General features: G+C 40.6%; 2 protein-coding genes across 3 annotated transcripts in view; one reads left to right on the top strand and one right to left on the bottom strand.

The window, feature by feature from the left end:
* LOC110966598 (V-type proton ATPase 116 kDa subunit a 1-like) overlaps window positions 1–3509 on the bottom strand; it is a 36334-nt gene extending 32825 nt beyond the window's left edge. For both annotated transcript variants that reach the window (XM_051939173.1, XM_051939174.1), the window contains exon 1: window positions 3409–3509. The gene's annotated coding sequence lies outside the window, so the exon portion shown is untranslated. The remainder of the gene's footprint in view (window positions 1–3408) is intronic.
* Window positions 3510–7316: 3807 nt separating this feature from the next.
* Window positions 7317–23114, top strand: part of cavin1b (caveolae associated protein 1b) — a 29437-nt gene continuing 13639 nt past the window's right edge. Inside the window, exon 1 of the mRNA XM_022216027.2 lies at window positions 7317–8178. Within this exon, the coding sequence (XP_022071719.1) occupies window positions 7648–8178 (531 nt within the window). The 5' untranslated portion in view covers window positions 7317–7647. The remainder of the gene's footprint in view (window positions 8179–23114) is intronic.

The following is a 23114-nucleotide window of genomic DNA, read 5'->3' as shown; positions in this document are numbered from 1 at the left end:
CAACTAAAGTATACTATACTATTCTGTAGGATCCTATACTCTAAAACTAGATCATTCTATACTCTGTGATCAGCATCAAATCTTGACATGCTGAAATGCTGTAATCGAGCTGATTCATTTTCCTTTACATCAGTGGCGGCCCGTGACCAAAATTACCGAGGAAGCCAGTGTGAACAACAAATTAGATTCGGTGTTTTAACTGTTATTTTCATGTAAACAAATCAGCCTACTGTTACAGTACCTTTATTCTACCAACTTCTCATTCATTTCAGTGAAAAAAAGAGGTTAAGTGCTCCAGGGGTTGTTCAGAGAGCCGGTAGACCGGTCAAATAGGAGACATGGCCAGCAGAAAAGCCGGTTAAGCTTGGCACTTCCCGTTAGCCACTCGTTTCTGGCATAGTTAGCTTCACAAAAAGAGCGAGCTTTTCCATTAGCTCTACACTTAGTTAGATTGAGCTTTGGAGTTGGCCTACCGTCCCTTTTGACTTGTAGTTGAACTTCAAAAGGAAGTTTTGTGAAGTCATTTTTTACAAGAAACTCAAGGTCCCTGTCACCATCCATTCTCTGGCTAGCTTGATGGCTATAATTGCTGTGTGTGCTTGCTGGCGCCTGGCGGGACAGCTGCATTAGTGTGGGTATTGTTCATCACAGTTTGTGATTGGTTGGAAGCCAGATTTGATCTGGCCTCCCTTATGTTTTTTTTAATGATGCATCGACCATTAAGCGATGAGCCTTGCTTCAATCTGATTGGCTAATACGGGCTGTTTTTTTCTCTAAGGGAGGCAAGGCGAAGCTGGCCTCTGAACAGACAGACAGCGCAGAGGGCATGAGAGACGTAGTGTAATGCACAAAAAGAGCTTGACAAGAGGGGCGCTGTTTTGCTCCTCACAAAGCAGAAATGCCTGATGTAGTGTTTTGACAACAAGAAATGACAAAAATATAAAACATAAAATACATAGTGGTGAAGATTATCTATATTTTTTCTTTCTTGCATATCTTTTGGTCAAGCCAGGCTTCCCTTGGCCTCCGTGAAAAAACACCACTGCTTGGCTCCTGACATGTGCTCCAGTTCCCCAGATCCTTACAGGTCATAGAAGTTTTCTTCTTTACTTTCTTACAGTTAGCCGGTAAAATAAATTTGCACGACATCTAGCCCTCAAACAAGTTTCCTGATTGCTCAGTTAGTCAGTGGACAGAGAATTAATATACAATTCCATTGAAAGATTAGTTGTCTAAATCATTTATCAGTGAAAACATTTCTAAAATACTCTCAAATCTTAAGATTGACTGGGAACATAATGAAATTATTCAGTCAATAATAAAAACAATCACTAATTGTAACCCAACTTTCTAGTTTTTGCAACTGTGAATACATATCACTGTGAGCTAAATTATGAAATCGGTGTGAATGCTGTGTTAGAATAAACTGTCATAAAAGCAGTGAGCCGGAGCATCGCATTCAGACATGTGGATGTTAACCTGCAGGGCATATATTTTACATATCATCTGAGATTTGTGTCATGTTTTGTAGGATAATGTGCAAAGTAGAGTGTAAAGGGCCACATTTTTCAGAGGCATGTGAAATGGCTTGGATTAGGTTGCAATACACTTCTATTATTTGACATATAATTCTCCCTCACAAACTGGTGATGAAGTTGAGCAACCATGGGCTCAGCAGCTCACTGTGCTCCTGGATATTAGACTTCCTCAGCAACAGACCCCAAAACATCAGGATCAGAGACCACATCTCTGACCCCAAAACATCAGGATCAGAGACCACATCTCCTCCACTCTCAACCTGAACACTGGTACTCCTCAGGGGTGTGTCCTCAGCCCCCTCCTCTACTCTATGTTCACTCCAGCAACACCATCATCAAGTTTGCTGATGATACCCCCATCATAGGACTGATTAAAGATGACGATGAATCAGTCTACAGGGAGGAGGTCCAGTATTTGGGGCGATGGTGTCACCACAACAACCTGTACCTCATCACCCGAAAAACCAAGGAGATGATCAAAGTGAACGGAGCACTCCACCCTCTACATTGATGGAGAGGAGGTAGAGAGCTTCAGGTTCCTCGGGGTCCACATCTGTGTGGACTCAACATGGTCCACCCACACCTCACACCAGGTGGGGAGGGCCCAGCAGAGACTGTACTTCCTCACTAAGCTACATCGGCCTAATCCGCCCCAAATGCTGCTTGAGAGTCTACTGACCTACTGACTGGTTCAGCTGCTGTACTGCAGAGGACAAGATGATTGGGACCACACTACCTCCCCTCAGAGACGCTTACACCAGTGGACTTCAGAGGAAAGCCAGGGGGATCACCGGAGACCCCTCACACCAGGACAATCTCTTTTCTCCCTCCATCCCCTCAGGAAGACATGACAGGACACTTAGAGCCAGAATCAACAGATGCAAAAACAGCTTTTATCCCCCAAGCTGTCAAACGTCTGCTCACTCGCCCTTGAATGACAATATCACATGCCAGCAAGTGCAATATTCATGTTTAAGTATGAGCAATAATTTGGCATAGAACAGGTCTCTAACCATGAACCGTTTCCACACTATATTTTGCTCTTATATTTTGGTTATATATATATATTTTAGTGTGTCTTAATATTGCCTTGTATAGTTTATTTTTAATGCTGCTATGTGGAGAGTGCTAAATTAATTTTAGTTTTTTGTAACAGTGACAATAAAGACCTATTCTATTCTATTCTATTCTATTCTATTCATTATTCTTCCACAGCAGTCTGATGTTGTTATTCATTCATTACTCGTGTAATCTACGTAAAGATATGACGCAAAAGAAGAAAATACTAAATAAGAAGCTGAAGACTTAGTATTTTTCGTTTAGATTTGCAAAGGACTGACAAAACCCACAAATGTTACATGTCGTGACTATTCTACGTGAATCTATTTCTGTCTTACAGAGTGGAGTCTGTTAAAGCTGAAGCATCCCTGCTGCTGCTGCTCTGCCCTTCACTGCTCAAGGACGCCATGATGATGCTCATCCGGCCTAGCTCCTCTCACAAACACTCCCGCTTTCCTTCCAAATACACCAACGAATACTAATAATTAATACTCATTTCAAATGTCAGATAGTAACTTTTACGTTTTTTTTAATGCCAAATATTAACACAGCGGTGAATATAGGCCCAGAACCAGGCTATGATGTAGCCTCTACACAGACTGTGTTTTAACGCTAATGGTCTCTACGATTCGCTTAATGCGCTAAAATGCGTCATTTCGAACACCAATTCAGTGAAATACGTATTTATTATCACAGCCCTGCACGTTAAAATATAGCTTGACGGGTTACACAGTTCACAGCTCTCCCACTAACACTGACAAACATGTATTAACCGTCTATATGAATAATTTCCTGACGAGCAGCTACTCACCCGGTAACCTGCAGCCTCTCGTCCGGTCCTCCCTCCTGGATGCTGCCTGCTGGATGCGGAGGTCACGGCGGAACGTCAAGTTACACAGAAATGCAGACAATACATCCGGAAAATGAAGGAGTAAAAAATAAAAGCACCGTGTCGCTACTTCACGGAAATGTTTCATCCTTTCAAAATGTATCCAAGCATTTTAATGATAGCAATGTATTCCATATATGTAATATTATTAATCATCTGCTATGGTGCTTTCTTCCGTACAAAATCATGCTAATGCAGTCGTCATTTGGACTTTATTTTGAAAAATTAACCGGTAGCTTATTTTGAAATTTGGTGAAATTGACAAGGATGCTGGAGGATGTGAGGGATTAGTATGACATGGTGACTGAACGGAAACATGACATCCACGTAGTATATTTATAGATGCCATAATCACGGATTTAAAATTAAAATACATTAAGATAATAAAATAATGGCGATATTTTTCAATTTAATGAACCAATGCAATGGTAAAATGCAAAAATAATGTAATGTGGTAAACCAACCACCTTAACTTTAGGATTATCAAATCAATATAACCAACACACCATGTTACTGTAGAAGAAGACTGGGCTCTTTTAAGATTCCTCCCCAAAGCAGAAACATTTTTTCTCTCTCTGTTCAACCCAATTCAATTCAATTCAGTTCAATTTTATTAAAATAAGCGCCAGTTCACGACATGTACCATCTCATAGCCCTTCACATTCTAAGAAGACCTCCCGAATTTTAAACAAGGAACAGAGAATTTTCGATTTACACATTCTTAAAATAATTCCACATACCTACTTTAATAGTCATTCAGTTAGCAAGTCAAATCACTCAATCATGTAACTAAAACGGTTATTTTCTCTGTCTTATAGGTCTCACCAGGGTTTTCACCCAGTGCCCTGAGGAGACGTCATCAAACAGCACATGGCAGCACATATTAGCCCCAAGGCCACACTCATTGAACCTATGCCACAGTTGTTGTCTTATTATATCTTTATCCCAGAATGTGAACTCCCATATAGGTAATGAAGCTGACCTTCATTACACAGCGAAATGTTGGATTCCAAAACCTGCATTTACTGATATTTTTGGCCATTTGAAGACAAAAGTTGAGAGAAACTGAAAACACAACATCGTGCATGATTTCACCTTTGGCAAACCTGTAAATGTGAGCAAACTATTGCTTACTTACAACCAGCAGACACAGAGCTGCATGACATTATGGTTGTCTCCACCTACTTTTACATGAAAAGAGAATTCTCTTGCATTGACACAGCCCTGCGTTGAATGATCTGTCTGCAACATATCATTCTGCTACAGCAAGAAAAAAGTTTAGGTTGTTTCTATTTCACTAAATGAATTCCAGTTGTCTTGGGTGAGGCAAAGAACAGGTAGAGGGACTGTTTTAGATTAACATTTGCACGCAGGGAGACCAGAACTGTCATTAAAATGTATAATACACAAAAATAAATAAATAAAAAACAGCATCACTGCTATTTTGCACAATCCAAACTTTTGGAAATATGTGAAATCTTCGGTGTTGCAAGTCACAGGCCCAAAGGTTGTTGTTTTCCGTAGTGAAGGGGATTTTGAAAATGGTAGAATACAGACGGAAAGGAGAGAGTCAGGTGAAATGCAGGCTTATGCCCCAAATCTACATCTGGTGAGTTAGTCTAGTGTCCCCCTCATGAAATAATGATGGAGTGTTAACCGTATTTTATTTTAAATAGCAACAATCTCCAGGTAAACTATAGCAATATTGTTTTTGTTGCATAGTAATAATAACACTTGTTGCATAATATTTGTTGCTGTATTCCACCGAGAATGTGCACTTGCCTATCAGTCATAGCATCGTCTTTCTACAGAACGTGGCCTTGCATTGTAGAGGCAAACGTTTAGGTTCTTTCAGCTCATTCAAATGAATAAAAAGGTTGGCTTTAAGATGCAGCTTGATCTTCTGTTGGATGCTGGGCAGGTAGTAGGGTCTCAGGGTTCATCACCATGAGTGACACTTTTCATTTTACATATCATTTAATCCACTGTTATTCTAAAATCATTTATTATAGCAGCTGTTAATCAGTAATGTCATGAAGCCTGAAACATTCTACCTTTTTTATAAGCTGAACTACAGTACTGTGCAAAAGTTGTAAACACTTTAGATGCTTGGATTCTGTTATAGCACAACACCATCAAGAAGGAAACACAGAGTCTTGTAATAAGTGATAAAAGCTCCACATGGCCATGATGCCAACATCATGGAGTCACTCTGGATTACATGAAGAGCCAGGAGACACTAACATAGACTGAATCCACTGAAGAACTACACAAGCTCTCTAAGATGCCTGTAATATTTGAAAGCATCCTCCCTTTACTTTTACATGCTAAAACTTTATCTCACTACTTCATTTTAAGCTCTAATTAAATGATTCTCATGTTGTAACTTGTCTGTGAGATGCTTATGACACATTATTTCTTATACCAAAGTAAAGTGTTACCAATACCACTTCTCTAAACATCCTGAAATAAGGCCTACCAGATGTGGCTGAATAGTCCACAAGTGGCCAAGTGTTGAGTCAGTGCTAACGAGATCCTGCAGAAATTTTCCTCTTACAAATGGCCACAGTAGACTTTCAGCCCTCTCTGTTCCACATGGTGCAGGGTTTAATCCAGGACACTGGCTGGCTGCCAGTGAGGAATTTTGGAAGCATGGAACTCCCATAATGTACATAAATTACTGTGGCAGACTTCTATAAGAAACAGCTTTTCAAAGCTAGCGCTCTGCCTCGTTCTGGGGTACCATGTGGTTTTTATAACATGCATGCATTAGAATGTTTTCCCTTGCTGTGCAGAGACAGAGTGAGACAGACAATGCCACTGAGCTGCATATGGAATTCAATGTGAATGTTGTGATGGCAAGGTGCTCTGTGGAAAAATACTTTCCACTGATTCCAAATGAGACAATGCCTTTCTAAAATCTTATCCCAAACATTTTTATTTCTTGCAGCTGCTGATGACTTTGATCCTCAGCTGTTCTTACCTGCAATGGCCGAGCTTCATTTAAGAAAACCGCTTTTACCATTCAGCTGGTATTTTGGGGCATAATACACGCTTCAGATAAGCACTCTGCCTGGAACTGACATCATGGGTGAAACTGTGCATTAGCAGGATTTTTTAATAAAAATTTCCAGTTGTTACATGATCAAAGTCAAAGCCAGTGCTGCAGGTAGTGCTTCAGCAAGTACATTTTTTCCTGAGCCTGAGAATATTAGCTTGACAAAATATTCTGAATCTGAATAATCAAGTTCTCATGAACTTTTAACTAACTTTTTCAGTTTGTAATGAATGGCATTTTCATTGTAACTCATGAATACTGAGGCAAAAATGATTTCCTGGGTGAGATGCAAATTTTAAAAACTGGTAAATGAGCTTAAGTGAGAACCGTAAATTCTCATTTGTATTCACCTAAAGCTGGTTGACTTTGAGCCACATTATTAGCTTTACAGGAAGAACATTCATCATATTCATCAAATGATCTTTTTCTTCCCAATCAGGACTTGTTTTAGTCCTTTTCTCTTGTGTCTTCATCCATAATAAATCCTCCCCTGCCTCCCATGTCCTGAACAGAGTGGAGAAAATGGGGTGGAAACAGGAACAAATCCCGCCTGACATTCCTCCTTTGACTGTGCCTCAGCTTGTATACAAGCAGATCAGTGCAGCTCTGCTAACTATTCCAACCATGCTGATGGGACAAGGCTCCACCGAGGGGGTGTGTCACTGACTCATGGAAGGGGTGGACCGAGGTGGAGTCTTTCTGATGTGTGTATGTTTAGGGAGGAGATAAGGGAGGAGTTTGAGGTGAAGGGAAAAAAGGGGGAAGGGGGGTGTTGCTGGAGAGAGAAAAAACTCTGCCGGCTGTAGCTTGACTGGAGGGTTTCTCTGTCTGGTGTGGCATTCACATCCAGCATCGCTTGGCTTCCCCTGCTCACTGGTCTGACTCCAGGGACTTGAAGTAGGCAGAATAGACAGACAGCAAAGAAATACAGAGTGCATGTATGGTGGAGAGAGATAAGTGAGTTATAAGCAGGAGTGAAAAAGAACAGAGGTCCACGGAACAGAAAAAAGGAAGAAACGTCTGAGAAGACAAGCAGTCGAGAAGGAATCTAAAAGTAAAGTGTTGAAAAGAGGTTGATCCGCTGATATTACAAATCCACCAACATGGCAGCCATGGAAGCACTGGAACCATCAAGTAGCCAGCTAGAGCCTCAAACCCTCACTGAGATCTCAGATGATGAGATCAACCTCCCACCCTCAGATGATGAAGATGATGCCTTGGCTGCAGCCAAGAAAGAGCTGTCCACCATGGGTACAGAGGGGGACAACACCGAAGACAAGGACGAGGCAGCGAAGCTGGATCCACAGGCAAATGGGGTCATGGTACTGTCTCTGCTTGACAAGATCATTGGGGCGGTGGACCAGATCCAGCAGACCCAGAGTGGGCTGGAGGCCAGGCAGCAGGAGATGGAGCGTTCGGTAACCAGCATCCAAGGCGAGCTGACAAAACTGTCCAAGAGTCACAGCACCACATCCAACAGCGTCAATAAGATGATGGAGAAGGTACGCAAGGTGAGCGTCAATGTCAAGACAGTGAGGGCCACACTGGAGAAGCAGGGAGGCCAGATCAAGAAGCTGGAGAACAACGAGGCAGAGCTGCTCAAGAGGCGCAACTTTAAAGTCATGATCTACCAGGTGAGAGAGTGTTCATGTACCTGTTTCCATGTGTGACCGTGTTCATCCGTTTGGGGTGTCTGGTGGTTTGTATAAACTTCATAACATTGTATGAGGGAAGGGTGTGGCCCATGGGTGAACCACACAACTGTTTGGGGTTTTGTATGTGAGTGTAAGTGTAGTTACTGCTACATCATTTACTACAGAATCCTATAGAAAATGATACAGAGGTGGTTTAGTGCAAATAAATGTAAAACCTTTGGATTTCCATAATGTTGCTCACTTTACTTGGATGCAGATGATTTTAGGGAGGGGTTAATTGCTGCTGGCCAGTGCTCAGTGCTGAATTGACAGTAGTAAAAACATGCTCCTCAGACAGTAACACTTTTCTTTAGATAAGAAATAAAGAGATGCTGTTGCATCTGAATTCATCACCTCGTATTTTATTGCAAAATGGCTCAAATATGCAAATGTACTGGGCAAAACTTAAAAAGATCAGAGCACATAAATATACAGTGTATAATTAAGATGAATGCATGCACAATAATTTAATAAATCAAAAAAAGTATTTTCCTAAGGTGGAAGTTGTGAATCAATATACATTCTTTACAGCATGAGACAACTGACATTTTCAGACTAAACATAATCCAATAAAACATGGCAACTTATTAAGACACAGCCATGGATACAACAGGCAGATTTTTACGCTTATTTATCAGATAACACAGCTTCTAGTCATTTTCCAGTTTGGTTTGTGTTACATTTTCCAAGTATTCTTGAACTACACTTCATGAAATAGCCTGTAAATGCAGATATCAACATGCTCCAAGCAACACGATTGTGACTGTGATCAGAATACAAACAACTGTGTCAGTGACTTCTGATTCGTATTGATTCCACTGTCCATGCAGGTTTAGCTCATATATTCTTAGACAAGAAACATAACAGAAGCAGAGATCGTAGTTGTATGTCTATGACTGTTATGTTCCTACATGTTGTTCTACATCATCTCTGCCCTGTCCCAAATCTAGTATACAATGGTTAAATATTCAGTTTCCACTACAGATGGCTTTCAGATAGTTTTCTCCTGTAGAACACTCTGCATAGGACTATGAACACCAGCTTTCCCTGAAGCCTTCACATGTAAGCCAAGCTCGCTGCCTGCCAAAGTCATACGGAATCCATTCGGAAAGTCATTTCACTCTTTCCCACTTTTTTAAGCAAAGATGGAAAATACCACAAGCATGCTCAAGGTTCTGTTTAAGGTAGAGGAGTGGTAGCAGAGAGGGACAGCAGACAGGAGAGCTCTGAGGGGCAGATGGTTCATTTAAGAGGACAGAGAGCAAGATTTTTTTTTCTTTGAGGGAGTTGAGGAGAGCCCTGTTTCTTTTTTTAGCCTGTGAGGCTGCAGTGTGATGTGTAATAGCTTGCAGCTTTTTGCACAGTGGCGCGAGAACATTCAGAGTTTCCACCCTTGACTCAGACATCATGGCTTGGACCAACCACACGCTCTGAGTTTCCCTCAGTTTTTATCCAAGAGTTGGGTAGGAGTCAAATGAGTGCTCCATTTTAGCAACCCAGACTGTCTGACTGTGAGTGGTTGTACAATAATGCCAGTCTAACATGCTTGCACAATATTTTTGGCCTCACCTTCACTTGGCATACACCATGGCGTTTTATATCTTGCCATCTGCAGATGAGCATGGAAGAGCTCTGAGCAAGAAAAAGCTAATGTGGTTATTTCACATGAAGGAATTCAATGACATTGCTGTTTCCCAATCTGAGAGGGTCATAAATCAGTTTAAATTAGTATCTAATAAAGTCTAGAAGCTGAGGGTTGCAAAGTTTCCAATACAATCTATGCGTGAAAACTGCATAGTGAAAAACAAAACAGGTTGGGATTTTTCCAGCATCAGCTAAGTTCTTGGGCCCTGTGGCAAGAGAAACTCCCCCTGAAATGCCTATCTCTGGCTCCCTCACTAACTGAAAACACTGGCTTTGTTTATGGTTGCCAACAATGACATAACACCAGATTCATCTTCATTAAAAAAAGCAAACCACAATGTGTTGTTCTGTTCTCAATTTTCTGTGCTCCTCTGTTGCTCCTTAAGGTCAGATTCTTTCAAAATCAGCAGTAAATAGTGACAAACCCACCAACATCCCTAGTGAACTGTTCGTCTGGCTTCCACAACAGTGTGTCAACACATTAGTACGTAGCCTTCGTTTGGACTCATTAGGGCTGTCATCGTATTCCTCCATGCATCATCACAAACACCATTCACAACATACAGGGACATACAAGGCAGTAGCAGTAGTAGTATTCTGTATTTGTACTCCAAGAACATGGTCTACGGGGTTTTAATTCACCTGTATTAATAAATAATGCATAACAATAATGAGCCAACAACATTAATACCACTTGCCTATTATTGTATATCGTGTTGGTCCTTCTCATGGAGTGAAAACAGCTCTGACATGTTTGAGCATGAGCGCTGAACCACTGTCCTATAGTGTTTGGGAGCAGATCCTTTAGGTCTTGTGGGCAGTGAAGTGGGGCCTCCATGAATCAGGTTTGTTTTGGTACACCTATGGTTGCTTGATTGGATTGGTATTTTGAGAGTTTAGAGGCCAAAGCAACACCTTGGGCTCTTGGTTGTGTTCCTCAAGCTGTTCCTGAGCAGTTTTTACAGTGTGGCAGGTTTTCTGAGTGTTTAGCCTTTTTTACACTGTGCCAGACAAGACACTGAGTTCTGATTCAAGCACCCTGATCTGTACTTGTGCTGTTGGAGCGCTGAGGAAAAGCCCAGCCCCGGCACTCTGCTGATAATGAAAACATACTGTTACTGAGTGGTGTTCAGTGTTACAGAGGGCCCGCTCACGCAGGGAGGACGCAGCAAGAGGGCTTTGTAGTGGAGAACAGGGTGCTTAATCTCTGCTTTATTAGCAGCTGTCGACTGGCTTGTCTTTGCCCCGCTTCTCCTGGGCCTCTTCACAAGTGTGGTCCTAACAAATCAGAGACTGATGGAGCTGATCCTGTTTTCTTGTGGATGTCATAAATCTCATATATAACAAATATTTATACATGTATTTATGTATTTATCAAAGCATCTTAGTAGTATACAAAAGACTTACTGACCTCGCTGCCCTCTGATGTTCAAGAATATGTTTCTCATGGGTTTAAATATAATTTTCCAAATATTGAACATTTGTGCCGTCACATAAGTCAGATTATATTAGATTTAATTCTAGCATGACTTACTACAGTTAATCAAATCTAGGAGCAGCCAGATCCAAGTCAAAATTAGCTGGAGTATTGCCAACAAGGCCAACAATGCCCCATAATGCCACTGGTATGCCGGCTAGCCCAGGCTACTGTACGATGTGGATGCTAATCAGTGGTGTCTCTGTCAGCACATCAGTAGGAAGCGCCTGGCTCCCTGCATGTGCAGCAGTCTGTTTGTGGGTGTGTTTGTGTCGGTGTGTGATTGGGTCTATGTGTCTGTCTTTGGCTCATTTAGGCCTGAATGTCCAGTAAACCAGAGATTTACCCAATAAACATCTGTGTCCAGTTGCTTGACAGGTGATGCCAGAGTTTTGAGCTTCCTGCACTCACTCAGTATTTAGCCTGGAATGTGACTCTTCACAACAAAATGTGCATAAGGGAGAGAAAAAAAATAAAGCTCCACTCATCAGTGTTGAACATTTAGCAGAAAAAATAGATAGCAGTTGTAATTTAAATGCTGGCCTGCAAATTAATCAAAGGGCAAATCAATCACTAAATTATCTTGAGCTGTATGAGCATGTACTTGACCATTTTTTTCATTCTTCAACCCACTCCGCCATCGCTTTTTTGTGTGCACCTGAGTGCAACACTATGAAAGGCTACAAGGAGAGACGCTACAATTTATGGTCTTGCAGTATATGGAAGAGTAAGAGCGAAGGATAAACGTGAAGAAGAGGAGGCGTCCATTTACTTTGTACGGGATGTGGATGGGTGTGTTGCGATGAAGAGCAGGGATCATATTTAGACAGCTGATTCACGGCTCAGGCATCCTCAGCTCTCCATTCTAACCTCCTCCTGCCTCCTCCTCCTCCTCATGTGGAATCAGTCACAACTCTGCTTCTCCTCCTTCCCAGGTCCTCCACCCACCAGGATAATTCACATCACATGTTGTCAAAAGAGATCTGAAATGAAATAAATTCAAAGGTCACGAAAAGTAACAGCAAAAAGCAATGCATACAGTTTGGACATAACATCTTGGAGTTCATCATTTACAATAATGTTTAAATTCCAAAGAGCCCTGTCTGCAAACTAAAGTAAGAAGCATTTTTGAGTGTGTATTTTTAATGAGTATTCAGTCTTTGGATGTATGGAGTGATGAGAGTCAGGAATTTCAGTCTCAACAAATTGCATGCCTTATGATCAGTTTGTGTTGGTGACCTCCTGCTGGCACATCTCTCAGGTGTTGAATGAGGGTCTGTAACTTTCTGAAAGTCAGTGTTTGCTATGATTGTCCCCTCTATGTTAGGCAAAGTACTTCTCTTTGTATAGCAATCTTTTAAAATCCCATTTAACACTACAGTATCATTGTTTCCCAGGATTTTTTTGAGAATGTACACTGTTATCCATAAAAAGTATCATGAATTGATATCAACTCTTCAATGACGTTTCAGACTATCACCATAATCTCTTTACGTTTGATCGTAAGACTAAACTTTTATTCCAATTTTGCCCTTACTGTTCAGCCACACCCTAAAGGGAATGACAGCAATGAAAGCCTTGCTTAATATTCTAAACAACAAGTTCTAATTCTAACAACGCTGTTCTTAACTCTGTTCCTGCTTCCTGTCCTGTCTTGTCCTGGCCAACCTCAGCTATTTGCACAGATTTTTAAAACTTTTTCTTATCAAAAATTGTTCGTATACGATGGGTTATTGTCTGCCTGATTACAATCCGTCTCTGGTGCCTGCCTGCTCTGCCAGCCTTAATAATCTTCAGCCTGTGTCACTGCTCCATGACCTCTTGTGGTCATTTTAGCCTGCCACCAGGAGGTGAAATGTCAGATGGCTAGAAACTGGCTTCCGCTAAATGAAAATGAAATGGAGGGGATTGTGTTTGGTCCTCCGCACACAACAACAACCATGAAAAAGCCTCTCAAGACATTTGTCGGCCAAACTCAGTAGTTAGATGTCATTGTTGACTCAGGAAGGAAATTTGACTAACAGTTTGATTTTGTGGTAAAGGAGTGCTGTTATCAGCTAAGGTATTTTACCATATTGGATTAGATCCTATGTTGGAAAAACATGATAATCACTGCACTCATCCCCTTAAGACTAGACTACTATAACTCCATGTACCTGGGTGTCAAACACTTCTCCCTGTCTTGTCTGGAGCAGAATGTTGTTCTGCTCTATTGACTTTTTTAGGAAAATCAGTGCACTTGAGTACAGAGCCAAAAGGACAGAAATGAAAGGAAATGTTGGTGTCGTGAAATCTTCCATTCAGAAAAATGTTTGGGATACACTTGCTTTTGTGTGTTTAATCTTTGTCCTTCAATGCATTAAACTCAAAATTCAGTGTCCTCTGGGACCTATGATATGGTTTACTTCTGGCAGTGAAATGCCCTGATCCAAAAACTAACGCAGCTGCAGCGTTACTTTTAATGTGTTCACAATAAAGTTGGGATTAGAGTGTCATTTGTGTGTCTGGAGATATTTTGTGCAGCGATCCTCCAGTGCAGTTTGTTGAACTATTGGTTTCTATGGTGAAAGAATGGAATGGCTATTTTAAACACCAGAGCAGCTTACCTGACCTGCTTTCTGTGACCGATCTCTCCCTGCTAGGCAGACAAATAAGTTTCTTTTAAAATGTCCAAAATGCACTTGGGCGAATGGTTTAATTTGCACTATTGACTACACGTCATGCTTGGCTTGACTTGAGTAGTTGCTTGGATTTATTGATAGTAGTTTTGTGTGCGTATGTGAAGGTCTTGATGTGCGTAATTATGAACAAGGGAGCACGGGGGAAAAGCACATCCTGAAAAGTGTTATTTTGTATATACTAAAGAGAGGGGCTGTCGTCAGTGTACTAAGTAGTGCACATTAGACACTGATAATTTTTGTAAATTGCAGCAGTCAAAGACAGATATATACTGAATTATGAGAGCTGCATAAACCATGTGGTAATGAAATCAAAGACTCTTACTCAACAGTGCTGGAACAATGAAGAAGCCCAGCAGCCACTGCTACAGTCACGGAAAGACCATGGGTTTCTTTAATGCAATGAACGCTGCACATAGTCTAAATCACCATCTTTTCCTGACCTTAACCAAACGATTTTTGTAGGATAAACCACATAAGAGACTATGAATGTTAGCCCTAGTCTCTTGCCGCAGCTTTATATGTGGGATGCTGATCTCACAGCAGTCACCACGACACCACCACTATCTAATTTTTAAATTATGAATTCTTCTGTGTTCCTTCATGCTCTACCAGCCAAATACTCAAAACACAAATGCAAGTCTGTCCTTTTCCTTTCTTTCTTCTACCTCTCCTGACCTTCAAAGGAATCAGGATCTTGGCCTATTGAAAGAACATCTCATAAACACTCTGTCAGAGCAGATTTTGCTCAACCTTTTTAGTCAAAGCTGAACACTTGTTGCCATATCATTCCCTACATTTCAATGATGGGTTTAAATGGCCCCTCTTACTCTGCTCACAGCTTCAGCTGAATAAGTTACAAATTAAGTATTGTTCATGGGTTGCTCTTTGTAGATTTGAATCATAACTGCAACACTGTAAAGTACAGCCTGGGAACGATCAGACTCACAGTGACGTTGTCCATTTAAATTTATCAAGAGTGAACCCATTCTTCTCAGACAGGTCAGTCCAGGTCCATATATGGACATGTGAGCCACAAATGTGCCTGGCTCATTTTACAGGCCGGATTGTGTGTAACATTGTTTGAGCTTGGAGCATGTTTTTTTTAGTGGAGATTTTTGGCTTTGGAACAGGAGGAAGGAGAGGTGTGAACATCAGGCAGCAGGTCAAATCTTCACTGAAGAGAGCTTAACGACAAAATGGGGAGGACAGGACAGAGAGAAGGATAGGACGAGGGTGAGAAGATAAAGGAGACAGCAAGAGAAGGGGAGAGCGATCTAAAAATAGCAACTATCACATACTTGTTTGATTATGAGAAGGAAAGGGCATTTAAAAGACTGTGTTCCTGTTTAGTTTTAGAGATCCGAGGACGGGGCGTAGACAAACTTGTTTGTGACATGGAGATACTGTTTGTCATCAGTTATCAGGTTGTTTTCTGCTTGATTCTTAAGTGTCTACTTGCTTAAAATACATGTGCTCTCACTCGCTTGAATACTTGAGTTTCCCTTGTATTTTTACACTGTAAAATATATCTTGTTGTTACAACTCAAACAGGAAAAGCACTCAGAGAGACTGTTCCATTCTCTGACCTTGCGCTGAGCGTAGGTGTGTGTTGTACATGTGTATGTTTTGTACGGATACCAAATTGCGTCACCTAAATATGTAGCAGGTGAAGGGAATTGATGGGACTCGGAAACACCCCCACAATTTAATGAATTGTTCCTTGCATCATTTCGGCTAAGTCTGCAGTGGTGGATTTGTATTAGGATTGCAATCATGTGATCATCAGCAGGCAGCTGATGTAGCGTTCACTTGTTGTCATAGTTACAGTGACGCCGTGCCTCTATCTCAATGGGAAATCCTTAACAGCTCCATTGATCAAGACTATAAGCTGCCAAAAATCTAATCATTTGGTTCTTGTGTCATTTCTGACCTTTCCTTAAAATATCATCCAAATTCGTTATTCCATTTTTGAGTAATGTTGCGAACAGACAGACAGACAGACAGACAGACAGACAGACAAATCAATGCCGATCGTCACATAACTCCGCCGTGTTCCTTGGCGGAGTAAAAATGAAAGCCTGGGTGTCTTTAAAATTTGAAAAGATTGATGAAATATTAAAGAAGTATAGCCATTTATCTCATCATTTCAAGTCAAAATACATCAAAATTATGTTTGTTTGTTCTGAGATTTTAAGTTGAACTAAATACAGGTTTTTAAAACCTATGTATTTACATACAGTTAACTAAAATTCTGCAAAATGTGCAGTTTTGCTAAGACTGTATTGGGCGCCCAGATCGATCAGCTGATTGAGAGGGCGACCCATAAGCAGGAGCTATAGACCTAATGCAGCAGTCATGGGTTTGAATCCAGCCCATCGCCATTTACTGCATGTCATTACTCTCTCTCTCTCTCTACTGTCCTATTTAATAAAGGCCAAAAAAATATATATTTAAAACATAAAAGAGAAGTGTTTGTATTGTGCTGTCATTGCTGTACATAGCATCTTTACTCCAACTAATATCTATATCCTCCAAGGTCTGTTCTGTCTTGGTGTTATTTTGTCCTACTAGGCAGCCCCCCCTGTTAATATCATGATGTAGACCTGAACTATTCAAGCATCTCAGTGAAGCTGTAGCCTCCATGGCTGAATGCTGGCGTGCACGTGACCCATGTGGCAGTTCCTGTGGCAGCTGCTGGCTACAAGGATGTAGTTGTAGGTTTTACACTGCATGTTCCTGAATAAGAAACACATTGTATTAGGAAATAAGAAACATTAAATGGCAAATAAGTCACATTTATGACCCAATAATATTCAGCAATATTAAGTGACCAATGTATCGATTCCTTATTTCAAAAACTGTGATGAGCCTTCCATCCATAGAGACAACAAGGTCAGCAAAGCCTCCATGTTAAAATAATTTCTGGCCTTAATGTCTTTGTTTTCATCTAGAAGACTGTTAACATTAGACCTCATCAGAGAGCGAACACACGTCTGCATCATTGTTTCCTTAACTGTTCATTTCTGCAAATCCACACCAACATTCAACTCCAACGAGTCCAGCAGTAGCGTGGCCGCTAGACATAAATAATGCAGAAATTATGTGTTTCAAATGTAATAGTGTGGATGAGACAGAAACATCCATAGAGTAAGAGACCACAGAATGGAATATGCTGATTGATAGCACATCTTTGGCTTTTAAATCAGAACCAACCCAGTTTCTATTGATCACATGTGAGATTTTTTTGTATTCATTTAGTGCTCACATCTCTCGATCCTGTTCACACAGTCATCAGTAGATTGTGTACGTACAATAATTATTTGTTTAACAGACACAGTTTACCACTGCCACTTACTCTTCAAAGTTTGTTTAAGCTCAGTTGTTCAAAAATGCTCTCTCATTTTTTAGCTTTGGCAGAACGCAAGACAAATCTGCTCTAATGCAGCTCACTTGACATCCATGGAGAAACTATCTGTCAGATCTGTGTTAAGCTGAAGATCTTTTTTATTTGTTTGTTTCTAAGTAGGAACTGTTCCACATGACTCAAATGTCAGTGACTCATAGTCAAAAGCTGCGGTTATTGAAAACATTAGTTTGTTTTCCCTCATATGATCCTCTCAGTCATATGATTCCAGCTTTGAATTCTCTCATGGCCCGTTACATTATTGGACTTGAACAGAGGAACGTTTGTGATAAGTAGCCCACTAATTTACTTTTATAATGACTTGATAATTACACCCTCTTATCCGGACTTTAGGATCTACTTTTGATCTGCAATTTTCTAAAACTGTGTGTATGGGATGGTTAGTGCCTGCAAGAGTCATATTTGCTGTGGAGATCTCTGAAACTGCAAACTTCATTTCAAAGGAAGCTAGAGTCTTTAATAAATTAAACTTAATGGCATTTCTGATCATGACTTGAAAAATACTCCTTTTCTTAATGTCCACTTTTTCCTGTAGCTTTCAGACATGTCTTTAGGCTTTTACCAGCAGATGGAGTTTGCATAGTTTTCATGAAGATGGTTATAAAGTTCTTACATGATCCAAGTATAATGCCTTAGCCGTGTGATAATGGTTATCCAGGCAGGTGAAAGTTCTGAAAGTAACCTCAAAGTTTTTTTTACTTGGTACTCTGGCAGGACTTCTCTTTGTTGGATGGAAAAAAAAATATTGTTTGAGCATCCTGCTGTGGTAACATGATGATAATATAAAAAACACCAATATATTTTATGGAACTGATTTCTGCTTTGTTATAGACAGAATATAGATAGTAATAAAGCTAATAATCTACATGAGTTCTAGTGACTCTGAGGCTGCACTGTGTTGCTTTCTCACAATGACAGGGCTAACCACCCTATTTAAGGTTTTTAAACCTATTGAGATTTTGACCTTATGCCACTATATGAAGAGTTATTGCAATTCATCCAGAGGGGAACATGAATGTGAACTGCATGTCACACAATCCCTCCAATAACTGACAAGACAATTTACTAAAACCTACTCATGCCAGCATCAGTTGACTCATCCTCTAGGCATCATGAATGTCTACATACTTTTATGCCAATACATTCAGTAGAATTTCACAACATTTACAGGACACGGCATATCTGATTTGTTGTTTGTGCTAAAGAAAAAAGTCCTTGAGATCCTCTGGCAGCTTAGATATGTGTAGAGACTTTTCAGTCTGGGCCTAGTGTTGGATAAACTGAGCAACATTGCAATCACATACTTCTAGCATAGCTGGAAAAGCCGCCCCTCATACATCCATATATGCCTACCCACATACACACACTGCACATACATTTCAGATGATTTAAACCCACAGACACACAAGGAGATATCTGACAAACAAATGGGTTGCCTGACCTGAATTCCAGTCTAGAATTATCACAGACCTTTAAAAAACAAAAGTACCATAAACACTACAGTTTAACAGTTTGGGGTCACTTAGAAATGTCCTTATTTTTGAAAGAAAAGCAACTTTTTTAGTGACCACAACATTAAATGAATCATAAATCCAGTCTAGACATTGTTAATGTGGTAAATGACTATTCTAGCTGGAAATTTTTAATGGAATATCTCCATAGGGGTACAGAGGAACATTTCCAGCAACCATCACTCCTGTGTTCTAATGCTACATTGTGTTAGCTAATGGTGTTCAAAGGCTCATTGGTGATTAGAAAACCCTTGTGCAATTATGTTAGCACATGGATAAAAGTGTGAGTTTTCATGGAAAACATGAAATTGACTGGATGGTCCCAAACTTTTGAACAGTAGTGTAGTATTAGTGGTGATAATAGTAGTCATATTATGAGAAGTATGAGAAGTTTTCCTGTAAGTATTTACTTTTTTGGTTGAAATACTAATACATGATGCAATACAGTACGCAAACAGATCTGCCATAGCTGATTATGATTAGAAACATATATTCAGAATATGGCCATGTGTACAACTTCCTTTCCAGCTTGGCTTCCCTCTCTGAATGCTTCTCTTTGTCTCCTTGCTCAGTGGTTTAATTTTGTGTTACAAATTAAAAACCATCATTTTCAGCTGCTTTTTGTTTCTTGCTTGCTTATTCCATTGATGGGTCCAAATCCAATTGGTCCAATTGTTGCAGTTCCATACAATGTTGCATTTCTTGTAGCATCACTTGTGAATGCTAAAAAAATGTCTTGAAAAAATCACAATGTTTGCTTTTTAGATGGGGTCACATGCAGGATCTGTTTCATGACAAATAACCCTTTTACCTCAAAGCAGAATTTTCATCAGTCAGTAACAGTTTATTTTGGTTCATGTGCAGGCAACCATGCAACGTCACTATGGCAACAGGACTTTAGGGAGCTGCAATTTTCAGCTGAAAATAACCCAAACGAGTTATGCCATGTAGGTTATCCCATGCTAAGTGTTGGCAATGACCTCTGCTGTGCTGATTTTAAACATTTTTCTTTTATTCCATCTGTTTCAAATCAACCCTCAGGAAGTCTGATGTAAAATGTTTGTAGTGGTTTTGAAAATGAGAGGCCACTCTCAGCTTGCACACACTGTTATGGCTGGTGTTCCCCTGTAGCTTAGCGCTCCTGTTAGCTTAGAGCAGAGGACACACGGGAGGGAACAGAACAAGCGCAAACAGCGGAGGAGGAAGCCACTTGTTCTGCTGCTCCATAAATCTCACCATAAACATCAGCTTCCTCCATTGTTATTGGAAAGAGTAACACAGGGTGGCCATGGAAACGACCACTGTCATCCCTTACCGCTTAAGTCTGTGTTAGTCAATCATGGGGAACTGCACATAGACCCAGAGAGGGACAGAGGGGAGGGAGGCAAAGCTGAAGTGTCAGCTCCTTATTATATCATAATTACATTTCTTCTCAATAGGATTTACCAGAAGTTGATTGATGCAAGAAAAATGTAACATTTGTGCATGGAAAGCTTTGCCCAAGTTCACATGCTTAGGTCAGTGGAATGGTACACTCATGATATCTACAATAAATGTCATCAGTCACAGAATGAATTACTAATGATGGGGTTTACTCATCACACTGGGTTTGTGTGTGTCTATAAGACTGCATTTGATTTGCTGATGTGTGCTTGTGCATGAAAGTACATGATTTTGAATACCCATGAAGCCAAGTATGCCGTAAAAACAACAGTGATAGTCGACAATGGCAAGCTGTGTCTTGCAGTGAGAGCTGAAAGGAGTTAGAGTGAAAACAGCACAGAGCTGCCTCACGCAAACGTGTCTGCAGCCTTGGAAACACTTCAAAAAATCCTTATTCGTGCTAGATTCATGTACGCATCCCAACAAAGCTCCTATGTTAGGGAGGCCATAGGTTTATGCAAATTGTTGTGGCCTCAAGCACAACATCCTGAATATACAGGAACATTCTTTCCTACCTTTAGGGACTGTAGGATATACTGTGATCACATGTTGGCCATAAAATACGAGAACAAGCAGACAGTTCTGAGGACTGTACTACAAAACAAGTTCATAGCCATGATATCTTTTACGATCTGGTTTCACTAAACATCTGCAACTATGCTAAGTAGTGACACGAGGCTGGGTATCAATTCTTTTTGTGAATCTAGCTTTGAGCACATTCACATGATGTTGGCACCAGATGACTAAACACAAATGTGGACAAATGTAGAGCTGCATACTTTTCACAGAAAGAACAAACTACAATCCTGAACCAGTATGAGGAATTTAAAAATATAAAATGGTCTCAAAACACTGCATCTTTTAGCTGCAGCTTTGGTGGTATTCAATTCAATCTTATTTACATAGCGCCAAATGCAATTCAGATTGTCTGAAGACACTTCACAGAAACCAGATATAACAAGTAATTGTAATGTCATTTTATGCTCTGTATGTCACATTAAACAGTGCACTGTTGTCCAAATATCTAAAATATTAAACTGTTTTCAGAGCAATAGAGGATAAATATGAAGACATAATCCATCCATCCATCCATCCATCCATCCATCCATCCATCCATCATCCATCATCTATCAATGTTGTTCCATTTATCCGGGCCGGGTTGCGGAGGGAGCAGGCGAAGCAGGTCGTTCCAGACGTCCCTCTCCCCAGTAACGCTTTCCAGCTCTTCCTGGGGGGGTCCCGAGGTATTCCCAAGCCTGACAAGATATAGAATCCCTCCAGCGGGTTCTGGGTCTACCCCGGGGTCTCTTCCCAGGTTCGGAAGACCTCCAAAGGAAGTCTCCTCGGAAGCATCCGAATTATTTGATCAAATCATCTCAACTGGCTCCTTTTGATGCTTTTCGAAGGAGCAGCAACTCTACTCCAAGGTCCCTCCGGATGCCCAAGCTCCTCACCCTATCTGTAAGGCTGAGCCCAGTCACCCTACAAAGGAAACTCATTTCAGCTGCTTGTACCCACGATCTCATTCTTTTGGCTGGTACCCAGAGGTCATGACCATAGGTGAGGGTTGGAACATAGATGGACTGATAAATTAAGAACTTTGTCTTTTTCGTCTGGTTCAGTTCTCTCTGTACCATGACAGCTCGGTACACCGCCTGCATTACTGCTGAAACCGCACCATCCATCTGTCCATGTCTCGTTCCATTTTTCCATCACTTGTGAACAAGATCCTGAGATACTTGAACTCCTTCGCTTGGGGAAGCAACTCCCCTCAACCTGCTCTAACCTCAGAGCCATGGCCTCCCAAAGGATGGACTCTTTCAACATGAAACAGGAAATAACTAAACCAAAACTGAAACCCATATCAAGTTTAGCATACAAGGGTACTTCAAAAAAAGCTGTCAGCCTAATCTAGAAATAACTTCCTTTTGTATTCTATAAAGTCCTACATCACCATCCACAAAAAGTCAAATGTTTGAAGCATTTAAAGGAAAAAGGAAGGGAAGACTTTGAACTGGCTGCTGTTGCTCCAAGACAATGACTGGTCCACACAGAACAAGAGGCAGAAACAGCCAAATTTTCCAGTGAACTGTTGGCCTATACATCGTACTCATCTGACCTGGCACAGTCTCACTTCTATTGGTTAACCAAACTGAAATCTCACTTGCATGTTAGCCATTTTCATGCCGTTGAGAAGTAACAGGAGACTCAAGATGTGACCTTCTCCTTGTGAAGTGAGTGTGAAGTTTGAACATCAGTGGACTAAGTTCATTAAAGTAAAGAAGACTATGTTGAAAAATAATGCAAAAACAATCTCTTTCTTGTAATGTTTTCTTGTGAGGCTGAAAACTTTATAAAGAACCCTCATGAAGAAACAAGCCTGATGCTGTTTAAGTTTTAAATTAAACCTGGCAGCACATTTAAGATCACCGACTTCTTTGTCATATCTTGTTTGCTTAATCCAGGTTAGGTAGCAGTCTGTGGACTAAGATCATTTCATTTGATTTCATGCAAAGTTTCCTTCAAGATCTTTTAGTCCACACCACTGGAATAATCTGCCATCATGCCAATGACCAAGTGAAAGGGAATGAGAAAGAAGTGCTATGATCTGGCACACAACTGGCATAGGAATATTTGTTCTGTTGCCATGGAGTTGTGACGATGATCTGCCTCATTCCTCAGTGATCTCATCATCT

Source organism: Acanthochromis polyacanthus, chromosome 19 (genome assembly GCF_021347895.1).
Source record: "Acanthochromis polyacanthus isolate Apoly-LR-REF ecotype Palm Island chromosome 19, KAUST_Apoly_ChrSc, whole genome shotgun sequence".
NCBI classification, from domain to species: Eukaryota; Metazoa; Chordata; class Actinopteri; family Pomacentridae; genus Acanthochromis; species Acanthochromis polyacanthus.
This window is presented reverse-complemented; position numbering and strand designations above follow the sequence as displayed.